We start from the raw sequence: 15747 nt of genomic DNA, 5'->3' as shown, positions 1-15747 counted from the left end.
GTTGCCTACATCAGCTAATTAAAATCCTAGGTACACTCTGCACCACACCCACCAGACACAACAGTGGCTGACCTGAGTGGAATAGGGTCGCCCACTTGGGGGGTTGGTTAGGGGAGGTCAGGAGTGTCAGGTGACCCCTTTGCTCCCCACAGCACTCCCCGAACACTATCACCGAGTCCCGGGGCATCCCCCCTACCCGTGGAGGGTTTTAACACCTGGCTGCCCCATTCCATCACCCCCGGGTACTTCCAAGTGCAGTGGTGGTACTCCAAATTACCAGATACCATGGGTGGCGTAACGAACTCTAACACAATCCCCTGTAAATACCCCCTTCATTTGAGTGGCTGCACGACCCCCGGGTCCGGACACCCCTCGAGCCACCGCGGATCCGGATCCGAGCAGCCCAGTTGCTGACACGGGGGCGGCACAGGGGCACAGACAGATCTGGGAGGCGCTGAGGGCACAGACAGACCAGGGGGGATGCTTGGGACACAGACAGACCTGGTTATACTGAGGGAGCACAGACAGCCCTGGGGGATGCTGGGGGCAGAGACAGACCTGGCGGATGCTGGTGAGCACAGACAGCCTTGGGGACACTGAGGGCACAAGCAGACTTGGGGGACACATTGGCCAGTGTGAGGTTAAAATCCTCCAGCATAGGCATCACAGTGTTCAGCATTGAAGGGAATCTGTCACCACATTTGATCTATCTAACCTATTAAAATGAGCATACAGGTTTTAGAATGCTGAAAAAAGCCATACCTGTATGTCTCATATCAGATGCCTTGTTGTGGATAAATCATCTTTTATCACTTTATGTAAATGAGGTGTTCCAGGCTATGAGGTGGATGCTGCCTGGAAGATAACTCCGCCTACAGAGCTTATTTTAAATGGAAAGGGCGTTACCAGTGAGACAAGTCACTGACACAGAACATGAGAAATGAAATTTGAGTTATTGCAAACACTTTTTTTGCAGCTCACTGAGCTCTGCTTCATTGTAACAATATTGCAACACTGTCTGCCTGTGAGATGGAACATGAAGCTTGGCACAAGGAATGCGACAGTTGTAGCCCATGTCCTGGATACGTCTGTGTGTGTGGTGGCTCTTGAAGCACTGACTCTATCTGCAGTCCAATCCTTGTGAATCTCCATCAAATTTTTGAATGGCCTTTTTTTAACAATCCTATGAAGGCTGCGGTTATCCCAGTTGCTTGAGCACCTTTTTCTACCACACTTTTTCCTTCTACTCAACTTTCCATTAATATGCTTGGATAGAGCACTCTGTGAACAGCCAACTTCTTTAGCAATGACCTTTTGTGGCTAAAGGGTGCTTTACACGCTGCGACATCACTAACGATATATCGTCGGGGTCACGTCGTTAGTGACGCGCATCCGGCGCCGTTAGCGACATCGCAGCGTGTGACACCAAGTAGTGTCAATCAACGAGCGCAAAAACGTGAAAAATTGTTGCTCGTTGACACGTCGCTCCTTTTCAAAATATCATTGCTGCTGCAGGTACGATGTTGTTCGTCGTTCCTGCGGCAGCACACATCGCTACGTGTGACACTGCAGGAACAACGAACATCTCCTTACATGCGTCCACCGGCAATGAGGAAGGAAGGAGGTGGGCGGAGTGTTCCGGCCGCTCATCTCCGCCCCTCCTCTGCTATTGGATGGCTGCCGTGTGACATCGCTGTGACGCCGCATCAACCGCCCCCTTAGAAAGGAGGCGGATCGCTAGCCAGAGTGACGTCGCAGGGAAGGTAAGTCCGTGTGACGGGTGTTAGCGATGTTGTGCGCCACGGGCAGCGATTTGCCCGTGATGCACAACCAACAAGGGTGGGTACGCTCGCTAGCGATATCGGTACCGAAATCGCAGCATGTAAAGTACCCTTTACCCTCCTTGTGGAGTGTGTCAATGAGTGCCTTCTGGACATCTGTCAAGTCAGCAGTCTTTCCCATGATTGTGTAGCCTACTGAACCAGACTAAGGGACCATTTTAAATGCTTAGGAAGCCTTTGCAGGTGTTTTGTGGTAATTATTCTTATTTTCTGAGATAATGACTTTTGGGTTTTCATTGGCTGTAAGCCATAATCATCAACATTAACAAAAAAAAACATGTGAAATAGATCACTCTGTGTGTAATGATTCTATACAATATATGTGTTTCCCTTTTTGTATTGAATTACTGAAATAAATTAACTTTTTGATGATATTCTAATTTATTGAGCTGCACCTGTACGTGTTGTTGGTTCTGAATTGTGGGGTTTGATTTGTCAAAGCCAAAGTGGTCTTAAAAATTGTAATTTGTTGACAACTATATTGTCATCTATAATTTCTGTGGATATTTCTATTTTGTTGCACACAGGATGTCAGCCAGAACTTGGGAATGTGCTTCAGAAGATAAGTTCCAAGTATGGAAGCTGCATGCAGACCAACAGTGATATATTATACATGAGACATGGGATCACAAATACTGATGAACTGGACAACCGAAATAGTACAAGGTGACTCAATAATGCTTAACCCTTTATAAATTATAATTTCTTCTTTAGCTACCTCTCTTACAACAAAATGTGTATATATATATATATATATATATATATATATATATTTATTTATTAGTGATGAGCGAGTACTAAAAAGCTCGGGTGCTCGAGGCTCGGGCCGAGCATCCCAAGATACTCGTGTACTCGGCCCGAGCACCGAGCCCAATGTTATCCTATGGGAGACCCGATTATTTTTGGGAAATGACCCCCGGCAGCATGTAGAAACCCTAAAAATGGCACAAAAGTCTCAGAAGAGTGCTCAAATGACATGGCAACAGCATGGGGAAGACCCCTTGAAGCATTTATCACTGAAAAGTCACAGCTGTGAACAATTTTGTCTGCGTTTTATGCCATTTTTACGGACTCACCAGAAAACCTTCCAAAATGACACCAAAATGAATTTTCATGGCGGAAATGTTAAGGGCACATACGCAATAGTGAGATAGAGCTAATGTATGTTACTTTTTGAGATTAATACATGAAAGATTTTACGTAACACATTGTGTGGCACTCCGATGTCCCTGAGAAGAGACGTACATAAAGGCCTCTGAGTCTAATGTGCCCATTTTGAGGAACTGAGTCTTTGTAGTATTTTCCTTTGCCCGGGCAGTCCAAAATTGTGAGGTTCACCAATGACCCTGCATACAGACGTGCATGAGGGCCTGTAAACCTGAAGTGCCCATTGTAAGGAAGTGGGTCTATTGTAGTATAGCCCTTTGGCAGGGCAGCCAAAAATTGGGAGGCTCCACGTTGTCCCTGGATAGAGACGTGCATGAGGGCCTGTAAACCTGAAGTGCCTGTTGGAAGGAAGTGGGTCTATTGTAGTATAGCCCTTAGGCAGGGCAGCCAAAAATTGGGAGGCTCCACGTTGTCCCTGGATAGAGACGTGCATGAGGGCCTGTAAACCTGAAGTGCCTATTGGAAGGAAGTGGGTCTATTGTAGTATAGCCCTTAGGCAGGGCAGCCAAAAATTGGGAGGCTCCACGTTGTCCCTGGATAGAGACGTGCATGAGGGCCTGTAAACCTGAAGTGCCTATTGGAAGGAAGTGGGTCTATTGTAGTATAGCCCTTAGGCAGGGCAGCCAAAAATTGGGAGGCTCCACGTTGTCCCTGGATAGAGACGTGCATGAGGGCCTGTAAACCTGAAGTGCCTATTGGAAGGAAGTGGGTCTATTGTAGTATAGCCCTTAGGCAGGGCAGCCAAAAATTGGGAGGCTCCACGTTGTCCCTGGATAGAGACCTGTTAGGTTCTTAGTGCCTCCGTGCTTGCATTTAAAAACCGCACGTGTGTGCCTGTTGGTGGCAGCTTTCCGCTGCACTTGTGTGCGTTTTGCAAAAACTTGGATATAACGCACAAGTCTAGTGAATACACATCAGCACAGCATTGCAAAATGCGCAAGGGCGTTGTCAACGAACAAGGAAGTGGACGTGATGGTGGTGCAGGCAGAGACCGAGGTCATGTGCAAGCTCTAATTTCGCCACAACAAAGGGCCACATCTACTCGCTCGCACGTCCTGTCCCAAATTCTTGGTGACCGCAGCAGTACACCGCTCTTGAACCAAGACCAGTGTCAACAGGTTGTTAGTTGGATAGCGGATAATGCTTCCAGTCAGATTGGCACCACCACAAACACTCTGTCTTCCACACGGTCAAGTGTCAGTAGCCGTGATACTGCACCACACATTTCAGAACCTGATCCTCCTTCCTACCACAAGGCCGAGTACACGTCCACGGACATTACTGATCCCACACTTGGACACTCGGAAGAGCTGTTCGTTCACGTTTCCATTCACACATTCTGGCCTCTCGCCAGCTCCTGTTGAAGTGGGCCATGACGAGATTGTATGTACAGATGCCCAAATATTTGAGCAGCCACGTTTTCACGAAGTTGGCAACGTGTCTCAACAAGGGGTGGACGATGATGAGACACAATTGTCAGGAAGTCAGGAGGAGGAGCAGGGTGCGGAAGAGGAAGACGACGTGGTGGATGATCCAGTAACTGACCCAACCTGGCAGGAGGATATGCAGAGCGAGGACAGCAGTGCACAGGGGGAGGGAGGCGTAGCATCCCAACAGGCGGTAAGAAGCAGGGTGGTGGCCCCAGGCAGACGTCAGGCAACTGTTCCCCGGAACAACACGACACAAGGTGCCTGTACAAATGTTAGGTCTTCCCGAGTCTGGCAGTTTTTTAAGTTGGCTCCAGATGATCCTAAAAAGGCCATTTGCAACACCTGCCATGGCAGCATCAGCAGGGGTACCAAAACTAGCAGCCTGACCACCACCAGCATGATCAGGCACATGTCAGCCAAGCACCCGACTTTGTGGGATGTACAACAGAGTCGAGGAGCAGTGCTTGCTGATGTCACTGCTACGTCTTCGCTTGTTGTGCATGCGAGCCAATCCCCTGTCCATGCTGCCCGCGAACAAGCCTCCTCCGGCCCTGCACCTGCAGTTGCCCACGCAGAAATAACACCATCATCAACCACGTCCTTGTCCCAGCGCAGCGTTCAGTTATCCATTCAGCAATCCTTTGAACGCAGGTGCAAATACACTGCCAACGGCCCACATGCCACACTTCTAAATGCTAACTTTTCGCGACTGCTTGCGCTGGAAATGTTGCCTTTTAGGCTGGTTGAGACAGAAGCATTCCGCGACCTGATAGTGGCAGCTGTCCCACGTTACTCGGTCCCCAGCCGCCACTATTTCTCCCGGTGTGCCGTCCCCGCATTGCATAACCACGTGTCACAAAACATCACACGTGCCCTGAACAACGCTGTTTCAGCCAAAGTCCACCTAACCACAGACACAAGGACAAGTGCATGTGGGCAAGGCCGCTACATCTCGTTGACGTCACACTGGGTTAATATTGTGGAAGCTGGGACCCAGTCTGAGCGAGGGACGGAACACGTCCTTCACACACCAAGTTTTGCAGGCCCTACCTCAGTCAGGGTTTCACCCACACTCTACAGCTCCGGAATGTCATGCTCCTCAGCCTCCTCCTCCTCCTGCGCATCCTCATCCACTTTACCCTCCACACCAGTCCCAAGCTGGAAGTGTCGCGGGCGGAGGAGGGGACGCTGCGTTCTCCCACTGCTCGGGTCCGGCTGCCGCTGCTCTATGGCTGCTGCTGCTCGTTGGCTCGAGCGATGGCCGGATCCCGGGGACTCGAGCGGCGCTCCTCGCCCGTGAGTGAAAAGGGGTGGTTTGGGTTTTGGGGATATTGTCCGTGACGCCACCCACGGTTGTGGTGATTGTGTGGACACCACCGCTGCTCTGGACGGGGATCCCGGGAGCCTGTGACAGGGAGCAGCTTTGTTGTTATTTCTCCCCTCCGTGGGTAGGGGGGTTGGTTGTCCCGGGGCCCGGTGATGGGGTAGAGATGGATGACAGGCGGGTTGCGGGGCCTGATGAGGTGCAGGGTCGCAGGGGCAGCGCTGTGCCGCACGGCACGGAGGTACTCACTCAGCCCAATGATGATGACACAGTTCACGGTAAAACAAGTGGCTGGATGGACGGGTCCCTCGGACGGCTGCGGTTGTTCCTCCCTGCAGGTTAGTGATGACTGTCTCTCCCTGCACCTAAGTTAAGTGTTGGTAGTGATGGTTTCACACCGGTAACCCGCTCCCTGATCTGGATATGGGCCGGAGGAGCCCCTTTTGCCCACAGGCGCTGGCCCTGGGAGACGGTTGCCCTTGGCGGTGGCGGTGTCTCCCCTTCACGGTTGGACGGTTGCCTTCTATCGGGACTTGGCTGTTTGGAAACCCTGAGGTCCCCTTCACTAACGGATTTGGCAAATTCACGGCGACACCAAGCCTTGCCGGGATCCGAAAGTCCTCTGCCAATGGTGCTGGCTTCTCTTTGTATACCGGTCCGGTACGGCCGGGTCACCACCCGTCCACGGTCCTTACGGCAGACTCCAATCGGCCTCCACTGCAGACGGTCACCACATCCTGCCAACCTTGCTCTCCTGTCCGGGCCACACACCCGGACCAACTTCAGGCTCTTTGCTGTCACTTTTCTCCTCTCTACTACTTTCCTCCTTCCACTTCCTTAGCTTAACTCTCACTGCCTGTGTTTTCCCTCCTCCTTGGTGGGTGGAGACGAACCGCCTGTCTCCACCCCCTGGTGTGGACAACAGCCCCTGGGGAAGGCAACAAGGATTTTGTGTTTTGACTATGATATGCCTGCAGGGAGTGTGGGGTGTTAAGGTGTTGTGCTCTGTGGCCCCTGGCTTGTCCAGGGCGACACAGAAGCACTGCAGCACTGCCTCGGCGAAGCGGCAACAGGCAGTGCTGAAGCTAATCTGCATAGGTGACAAACCCCACAATGCAGAAGAGGTGTGGACAGCTCTGAAACAGCAGGCAGATCACTGGCTCACAACTCTGAACCTAAAGCCAGGAAAGGTCGTGTGTGACAATGGCCGGAACCTGGTGGCGGCTTTGAGGCGAGGACAGCTGACACATGTTCCATGCGTGGCCCATGTGCTCAACCTCGTGGTTCAGTGGTTTCTAAAGTCATACCCAGAGCTGTCTGATCTGCTGGTAAAAGTTCGCCGCCTGTCTGCACATTTTCGAAAGTCACCTACTGCTTCAGCCGGCCTTGCCGGCTTTCAGCGCCGTTTGCATCTTCCGGCTCACAGACTGGTGTGTGATGTCCCCACGCGTTGGAATTCAATTCTGCACATGTTGGTCAGGATATGTGAGCAGAAGAGGGCAGTTGTTGAGTACCTGCATCACCTAAGCCGTCGGGAAATGGGTCAAACTCCACACATAACACCTGAGGAGTGGAGATGGATGTCCGACCTATGTACCATCCGCCAAAACTTTGAGGACTCCACCAAGATGGTGAGCGGCGATGACGACATTATTAGCGTCACCATACCGCTTCTCTGCCTTCTAAAATGGTCTCTGCTCAAAAAACAACCATGATGCATTGCAGGCGGAGCGCGATGAGTTTGAGCAAGAAACAGTAGTGGGTGTGGGTGATAACACACAGCCCAGCCTCGTCTCATCACAACGTGCAGTGGAGGACTATGACGAGGAGGAGGATGAAGCATGGAGCAACTCTCTGGCCAAATTGAGGATATGACATGCAGTCATATCCTCGGCTCAGCGTGGCTGGCCAGAGGACAGGGTAGATGATGAGGAGGAGGAGGAGGAGGACAGCATGTTCAGTCATCGTGTTGGTCAGGATACTGAAGTGATGGCTGTTAAGAGTCTGGCACACATGGCTGACTTTATGGTAAGCTGCCTGTCTTGTGACCGTCGCGTTAAGAACATCTTGGCCAACAATCATTACTGGTTGGTAACACTGTTAGACCCACGCTAAAAGGAGAACTTTATGTCTCTTATTCCCGAGGCGGAGAGGTCAGGCAAAATGCAGCAGTTACAGAAGGCCATAGTCACGGAAGTAGGCAAAGCATTCCCCTCACAAAACGCTAGCGGCATAGGTCAGGAATCAGTGGACAACCAAGGCGTACAGCTGAGAGGGGCACAAGTCCAATCTGCCAGAGGTAGGGGAACAGTCTTTAAGATGTGGGACAGTTTTCTCAGCCCCTCACATACCACAGCCCCTGAGGTGCGGGGTAGTGCCACAAGAAATCCTAAGTTTGCCCAGATGCTCAAGTAGTACCTTGCAGATCAAATAACTGTACTCCCACATTCCTCTGTGCCTTACAATTATTGGGTATCCAAGGTGGACACGTGGCATGAATTGGCTCTCTACGCCTTGGAAGTCCTGGCCTGCCCTGCCGCTAGCGTTTTGTCAGAGCGTGTTTTTAGTGCCGCAGGTGGAATCATTACAGATAAACGCACCCGCCTGTCAACTGTAAATGCTGACAGGCTGACTCTGATCAAGATGAACAAGGGTTGGATTGGGCCAGACTTCACCACACCACCAGCAAATGACAGCGGAATTTAAAGTTTGTAACGGGAATTTGCCATGTACCTCCACTCACCCATGGTAACACACTTCTGGACTTTGGCTAATCGCTGGACTGCTCCTCCTTCTCCTCATGCGCCATCATGATGACCGTTACAATAGTTAGGCCGTTGTTTCAGGTATACCCCCAGTGGTAAATTTTTTCGCCCATTCTTTCAGAATGGGCATTACAACGACAGGAGACCCGCTCCTTTGCAATGGGAACAATGTTTTGAGGCCCTCATGCACATCTCTATCCAGGGACAATATGGAGCTGTACGCTGCCACCGACAGGCACACACGTGCGGTTTTTAAATGCAAGCACGGACGCAATAAGAACCTAACAGGTTTTTAGGAGCGACAATTACTGAGAAGTCTGACACTATCAGACACTGCTGACTGACGTGTATTATACACTACACTTGTGCGTTATATAATAGTTTGTGAAAAACGCACACAAGTGCACCTGTACGCTGCCACCGACAGGCACACACGTGCGGTTTTTAAATGCAAGCACGGACGCAATAAGAACCTAACAGGTTTTTAGGAGCGACAAATATTACTAAGAAGTCTGACACTATCAGACACTGCTGACTGACGTGTATTATTCACTAGACTTGTGCGTTATATAATAGTTTGTGCAAAACGTGCACCTGTACGCTGCCACCGACAGGCACACACGTGCGGTTTTTAAATGCAAGCACGGACGCAATAAGAACCTAACAGGTTTTTAGGAGAAAAAATTACTGAGAAGTCTGACACTATCTGGACTGTTTTAGACTGTGTACACCAGCCCCAGATATGATGAAGGCTGGTATACGGTCACCACTAGGAATGGCTATATACCCTGCCTGCCTGCCTGCCTGCCTGCCTGTATACTGCTACAATAGTCCTGACAAGGACTCTTCTGGTCACTACTAGCCTGTATTCCGACCTGGCTATACCCTGACTGTATATAGCAACAATAGTCCTGATAAGGACTCTGCTACTGTACTCCGACCTGGCTACACCCTGCCTGCCTGTATACAACTAGAATAGTCCTGAGAAGGACTTTTGGTCACACTGTTTGCAGCCCTGCTACGGAAATAGCTATAAAGGGCCGCAAACCTTTCCCTGAAGCAGCGACCCTCTCCCTGCACTGACTGTCTGGATGGCTGTGAGCAGAGCACAGCGCGCCCGCCGGTATAAAGGCTCGGTCACGCTGTGCGGGCCGGCCAATCACTGCAATTCCACAACTAACAGGGCTGTGGCATTGCAGTGGTCTGCCAGCCAATCCCTGCATGAGGGCTGGCTCTCAAAAGAGCGCCAACATGCAGGGATGAAGACCACGAGTACAGCACGAGTATCGCGAGATTACTCGGTCCCCGCCGAGTAGCCCGAGTACAGTGATACTCGTGCGAGTACCGAGTAGTAACAAGCATACTCGCTCAGCACTAATATTTATATATACATATGTATACTGTCTATACATATATAGTCCCATGCTCATCCCGAAAAGTTGGACGAGTGTGACTATTTTCTTACCTAGCATCTGTATGTCATGCATGTGCCACCTGTAGTCAGTGCATTTTGTTTCTCAGCAAGTTTATTCGACAATCATTTACAGGACCATTTAAAGTGTGTATGCTCCGTGTGCCATCTGGTTTTTTTTCGCAGCCATAGACCTGCATTGGCGAGTCTTGGCCGTTTCGTGTCTCCGTACACAGCACGCCGTGATTTTTTTCTTCAGGCTTATTACAGATGAGGAAAAACTCGCAGACCAGGCATGATTCCGGACGATTTCCAACCTTCAACAGGCTGTGCCCATATTGTTTCTTCATACGTTAGGTCCAACGCAAAATTAGTTGGGTTTCCCATAGACTTACATTGCGCGTTGAATAGCGGCAACCTATTTGTCGGATATTTTGGTATTCGATCATCCCTAGTCACTTGCTGAGGTGCTACATTTAGTTTTCATAAAAGCCATGTTTTATCAGCAGGAGGGAACTAGTCAACCTACTGACATCTAGTCCTCCATATTCGTTTCTCTATAAAACCCCGACTTCACCACTGATTGACAGCTGTCTGCTTATGCACAGTGTACACAGAAAGCTGCCAGTCAGTGGTATGGGTGGGGTTATACAGGGCTCAGCATTCAGAGAACTGTTAAATCTTCAGCAGATAAAAAATTGAATTTATCAAAACTTCAGCAAGCAGACCAGAAAATGACACACCCCTATAATCAGGGTCTCTATCTCTACATTATACTGCAGATAATGTAGCAAGAAATAGAAGGTAAATTGTCTTTACGTACTGGTTCGTCCCCGGTCATGTTTGTCTCGTTACTTCGGGCTCCCGCAGCGAGCCCACTGTAATCTCAGCAGATGTCTGCTGATCTGATCAGTAGATGTGATGCTAACAAGTATGGGTGGATCGAAGATCCACCCGCATCTTTTAACCCCTTAGATCACACTGTCAAACTCTGACAGCACAATCTAATTCGCTCCGGCGGGATCGTGCTGTTCCCCGCGCCATCAGCGGTCCCATGATATGTTGCCATGACAGCACGGGGTCAGATGATGACCCCTGTCATTGCCATTACTCACTTCCAATGAACGCTGGCAGAGCACCAGCTTTCACAGGAACACAGCATTTCTCTTGTTCAGAGCGATGCTGAAGCACCGCTCTGATCAGCAGAGGTGATCAGACAAAGTAGCCATAAAGTTCCCTAAGGGACTTGTAAAAAAAAAAATTAAAAAATGTAAAAGAAAGAGTTTTAACAAAATATATAAAATAAAAGTTCAAATCCCTTCTCTTTCCCCCATTGAAAATAAAACAAAAATAATAAAAATATACACATATTTGGTATTGTCATTTTCAGAAATTCCTGATATATCAAAATATAAAATCAATTAATCTGATCGGTACATGGCGCAGCGAGAAAAAAATTCCAAATGCCAAAATTAAGTTTTTTTGGTCACCGCAACATTATATTAAAATGCAGTAACAGGCGATCAAAACATCATATCTACCCAAAAGTGGTATAATAAAAAATGTCAGCTTTTTTCAGAATAAAAAACTGAGCTGTTATTGAGCCCCAGATCCCAAAAAATGAGACTGATATTATGGGTCTCAGAAATTTTCGATAAAAGTGCTATTTTTTTTTTTACAAACGTCTGAATTCTTTTTCACAACTTAGATAAAAGTAAAACTATACATGTTTGGTATCTACAAACTCGTACAGACCTGGGGAATCATATTTTCTGGTCAATGTTTCAAAATAATGAACACAGTCAATAAAAAAAACAAAAACATTTGTGCAATTGCACTTTTTGCTGTTTCACTGCATTGGATTTTTTTTCCTGTGTTCCAGTACAATATGGGGCACAATGAATGGTGTCATTCAAAAGTACAACTTGTCCCACAAATACAAGTCCTCATATGGACTATATTGATCGAAAAATAAATATGGCTCTCGGAAGAAGGGGAGGAAAAAACAAAAATGAAAAATGGAAAATTGCCTTGGGATGAAGGGGTTAAACAATCCAATTGCAAGTGCCCAATAACAATGATGTATCAAATAACCCTTTCTTACCAAAATGGGCCAAACATCCTGTGTCAGTGTTTCCTACTAAGTCGCCCATTACAGCTCTGCAGCAGGACACTGCGGGGACTTCTCGGTTGGGACCCTTCTGGCCACAGGTATGTCAGGTTCACTTGTATAGGAGTCGTGACGCCACTCTCGTTTTTTGCGGTCAGGGTGATAGAGGACCGCCACTGCAGTTTAACAAGCGTCTGGGGCTGATGGTGTCTGCAGTCTGGTGTTATGGCCTCCCGAGAGTGAGGCTGGCCCCAGGGGCTCGGGGGTATGTGTGTGGAACCACAGGTCACAGAAGAACTCACACACATTCCATAATGTCTCTCAAGGTTTTTACTCACGTTCAGTTGTTCACTGTGAGGTAACCCGGGCGATGCTGAGATAGACAGCAGGGAGAACCAGGTATCCTTCAGGCTGAAGTAAGGGTGACTGTAAGCTCGCCTTCCTAGCACGTCTTGTTTCGGATAACCCCCGACTTGAAGTATATGGGATTCATCCAGGGAAGTCGCATCTGCCTTTCTCCCGTTTCTGGCCCGTTTGCTGGCAGTGTGGACCAAGTAAAGATGGCTTCTTGCCCTACCTCACTTATGGGCCCCCTTGTTACTGCTGATGCTGCGGACTCTGTGTTGTTTGGTGTGGGACTTGTTGTCCACCCCACCGGCAGGTTTAGTAGGTAGTTAAACTTGAGCCTACTTCGGGAGCCTGTTTCCCCTGCGTGCCGGGTCTGCCAGGAGTCCCCGTACTCAATCACCCCGCTTCTTCCTGAGGTGTCTTTCAGTCTGACTGTGTGGCACCCGAACTCCCCCGCAAACAGCCACTACACTTGCATGGTCTGACTAGCGTGTCTGCATGCCCGCTCTCCGCTTCAGACTGGCATGTGTCCTCCTCCACTGCTCCTCTCTCTTGGACGGCCTCTGCATAACTCCTTCCAGCTTCTCCACCCCACCACTTGCTGAGATGTGGAGGCCACGCCCCCTCCTGGGTCTGTCCAGGGGTCCCCTTTAAGGTGTGTGTGAGCCCTGGTTAAAGTGTGCCTGTGTGTCCACACCCTACTCAGCCTTTGGGATTACCTGTTTGTACTCACCCAGCATGGGTGCCTGACCAGGACAGGGGCGCCACATTACGCGTCACAAATTTCACATAGTGCTTGTTTCTCAAGCACGCCAGCTACAATGTTACCCCCAAAGAGTACTATCCACAGTGCCATTATTACTACCATGCCTCAGTGTTCAAATACGTTCAAGCCGCTTGTAGCATTCTAATGAGAAAACCAATGAGTCAGTAGATGGCACTCCGAAGGAGGTATTCTCCTATATGACACAAAGCAGTATTGTGGAGGCCCTCTAGTTGATAAGCTATGGTGGGGAGTTGTGTTGTCCTGTACCTTACGATGAAGATTCACCATTGGTCAGAGATAATATTTAGTTTAGCTCGCGGTTATTTTATGTGTCTGCCAACATAGAATGCAGCAAACATGGCTCAAAGGTTCCATAGTGTGGGGACTGATTTGGTGCCAGGAAAAGAAAAAAATCTTTAGATCACAATGAAAAATGGCAAAATTATTTTACACTTCTTCATATCTATTTTGACCCTTTTGTCACAAACCATTGTTTTGTTCCATTTTACAGGTCTCTTAACATACATTTCAGTGAACTGAACCTGGATGAGGCCTACCTTGTTGATGCAAAATGGGCCTTTGGCGGTAATGAGAACAGCAAGAACTACATCACACGATGCATTCAGATGTTTCCTAACCTCTGTGCTAGAAAAGAGGGCACACAACAGCCTATTGCCTGGGTTTTAACTGAGCAGTCGGCAGAACTTCGCATGGGGTACACTGAGGGCACCTACAGAGCTCAAGGTGTATTCTATAATATAGTTACAAGACTGATTGCTACAATGACTTCAAGAGGAGTCCCAATCTACTGTAGTATAGCTGATGATAACGCAAAGAGTCAGTCAGCATGTTTTGCAGCCGGATTCTTTCCTGTAGGTAGATGGCAGCAATGGAACTTTCAGCCATCTTAGGACTATGTTTTAATTTGTTGATCATAATTAATAGTCCATTGACTTATTGGCCCAGTCAGAAGCCAACATATCAGATGCCATAAGCGCAGAAATTGTATAATTTTCCTAAAAACACCATGGCTGGAAAATGGTACCCAAATATAGGGGCAGGTTTTTGGGGTTACTAGGTCCTCGCATCATCAAGCTTGAACCTCTCACTCAAGTCAATTTAAAGCCCTGTAGGCTCGGTGTGTTTGTGGATGGTGCCCAGCTTTTGACTTTGGTCTGAGAGAGGGTATGTAGGAAAGCTAGGTAGGACTAGGTTAATTCCTAGCACTGCAGATCTTAATCAGGAACACCTGTCTAGAGAACGGCTGTGTGTTCTCCTGGGGCCTTGAGTTTGCTATGGATTGAGCAGAGAGCAATGTGTAAAAACTGCTGAGTGTCTAAGCTGTTTAATGGGAGCTGTTATCAAACCTGAACACTTCTGTCATGGCTGGAAGCTACAGGAAGTCATCCTGAAGGGGACACCGAGACTGGTAGGACCGTACCCCTATTTTGTGGAAAGTTTGCTCCAGGAGAACGAACTGTAAACCGTTGAGCTGCATTGACGTATGCGTACCTTATGATTGAACTGTTTATTTGGTGTTACACCTTTGTGCCTAGAAGAGGCTGTTATGTTTTGAATCCTTTGAAGTTTTATGAAAGTAATAAAATTGCATTTCCTTTGTATACACTGCCTAATGCCTACCTGAGAATGGGAACCCCTACAATATATACACACGCACTTGGACAAAATTGTTGGTATCCTCCTGTTAAATTAAAAAAAAAACAATGGTCACTAAAATAACTTGTAACTGACAAAGGTAATTTCCAATTTAAATTTACGGAATGAGAATGAATGAAAATCAGACATTACTTTTGAATTTTGGCTCAAAAGAAAAAAAGTAATGAACATGGCCCAGACAAAAAATTATAGAATACCTACAAAAGATTGAAAAAAAAGAAATGACCATAAGGACATGTTAAACTAAGGTTCATTCTACAATTAGCACCACATGTGTCTGCAGTCAGGCCACATAGTTAAAGGGTAAAAAGTAATTACTATACTCTTTGGCATCATGGTGTATCACACTGAACATGAACCAAAGAAAGCTAAGGATAGAGCTGTCTCAGGAGAATAAAAAGAAAATTATAGACAAACATGTTAAAGGCACGGGCTATAAAACGATCTCCAAACAGCTTGATCTACCTGTCATTTGGACAGATGAGACTGTCACTTTTTGGCAAGTCACATTAGCTTTATGCTCACAGATGCAAAAATAAATCACAGAAAGAAAAGATCATGACTAGGGTATTGAAAAGCGTCTGCGGCACTTATAATAAAGACATAATGCTGAGTGAATATGGAATATAAATGGCCACAGCAGCCTTTATTAAATACATTGTAAACAAAGAGAACAAAGAAGAAAAATGGGACAAGAATATATGCAAAAAATGTTTTATTGAGTGATAATAAAAATATTATATATTAAGGCAGTTATATCAAAGTATTTGCAAGATGGTACAAGTATGAGGTCACATTGGTATAAGTGTATGGAGAGAAGGTATGCACACCAGTGACTATGTAAGGGGAATATATGAAAAGCAGAAACTGCTGTGTGAATACTGACATGAAACATCCAATAGCTATAT

At 47.7% G+C, this 15747-nt stretch overlaps 1 protein-coding gene across 2 annotated transcripts in view; it reads left to right on the top strand.

Moving 5' to 3' along the window:
• LOC142309944 (glycine N-acyltransferase-like) overlaps nucleotides 1–14784 on the top strand; it is a 52219-nt gene extending 37435 nt beyond the window's left edge. For both annotated transcript variants that reach the window (XM_075347415.1, XM_075347416.1), the window contains 2 exons: nucleotides 2369–2507; nucleotides 13674–14784. In XM_075347415.1, coding sequence (XP_075203530.1) covers nucleotides 2369–2507; nucleotides 13674–14073 — 539 coding nt within the window. In that variant the 3' untranslated portion in view covers nucleotides 14074–14784. The remainder of the gene's footprint in view (nucleotides 1–2368; nucleotides 2508–13673) is intronic.
• Nucleotides 14785–15747: the final 963 nt, after the last annotated feature.

Source organism: Anomaloglossus baeobatrachus, chromosome 5 (genome assembly GCF_048569485.1).
Source record: "Anomaloglossus baeobatrachus isolate aAnoBae1 chromosome 5, aAnoBae1.hap1, whole genome shotgun sequence".
NCBI lineage: Eukaryota > Metazoa > Chordata > Amphibia > Anura > Aromobatidae > Anomaloglossus > Anomaloglossus baeobatrachus.
This window is presented reverse-complemented; position numbering and strand designations above follow the sequence as displayed.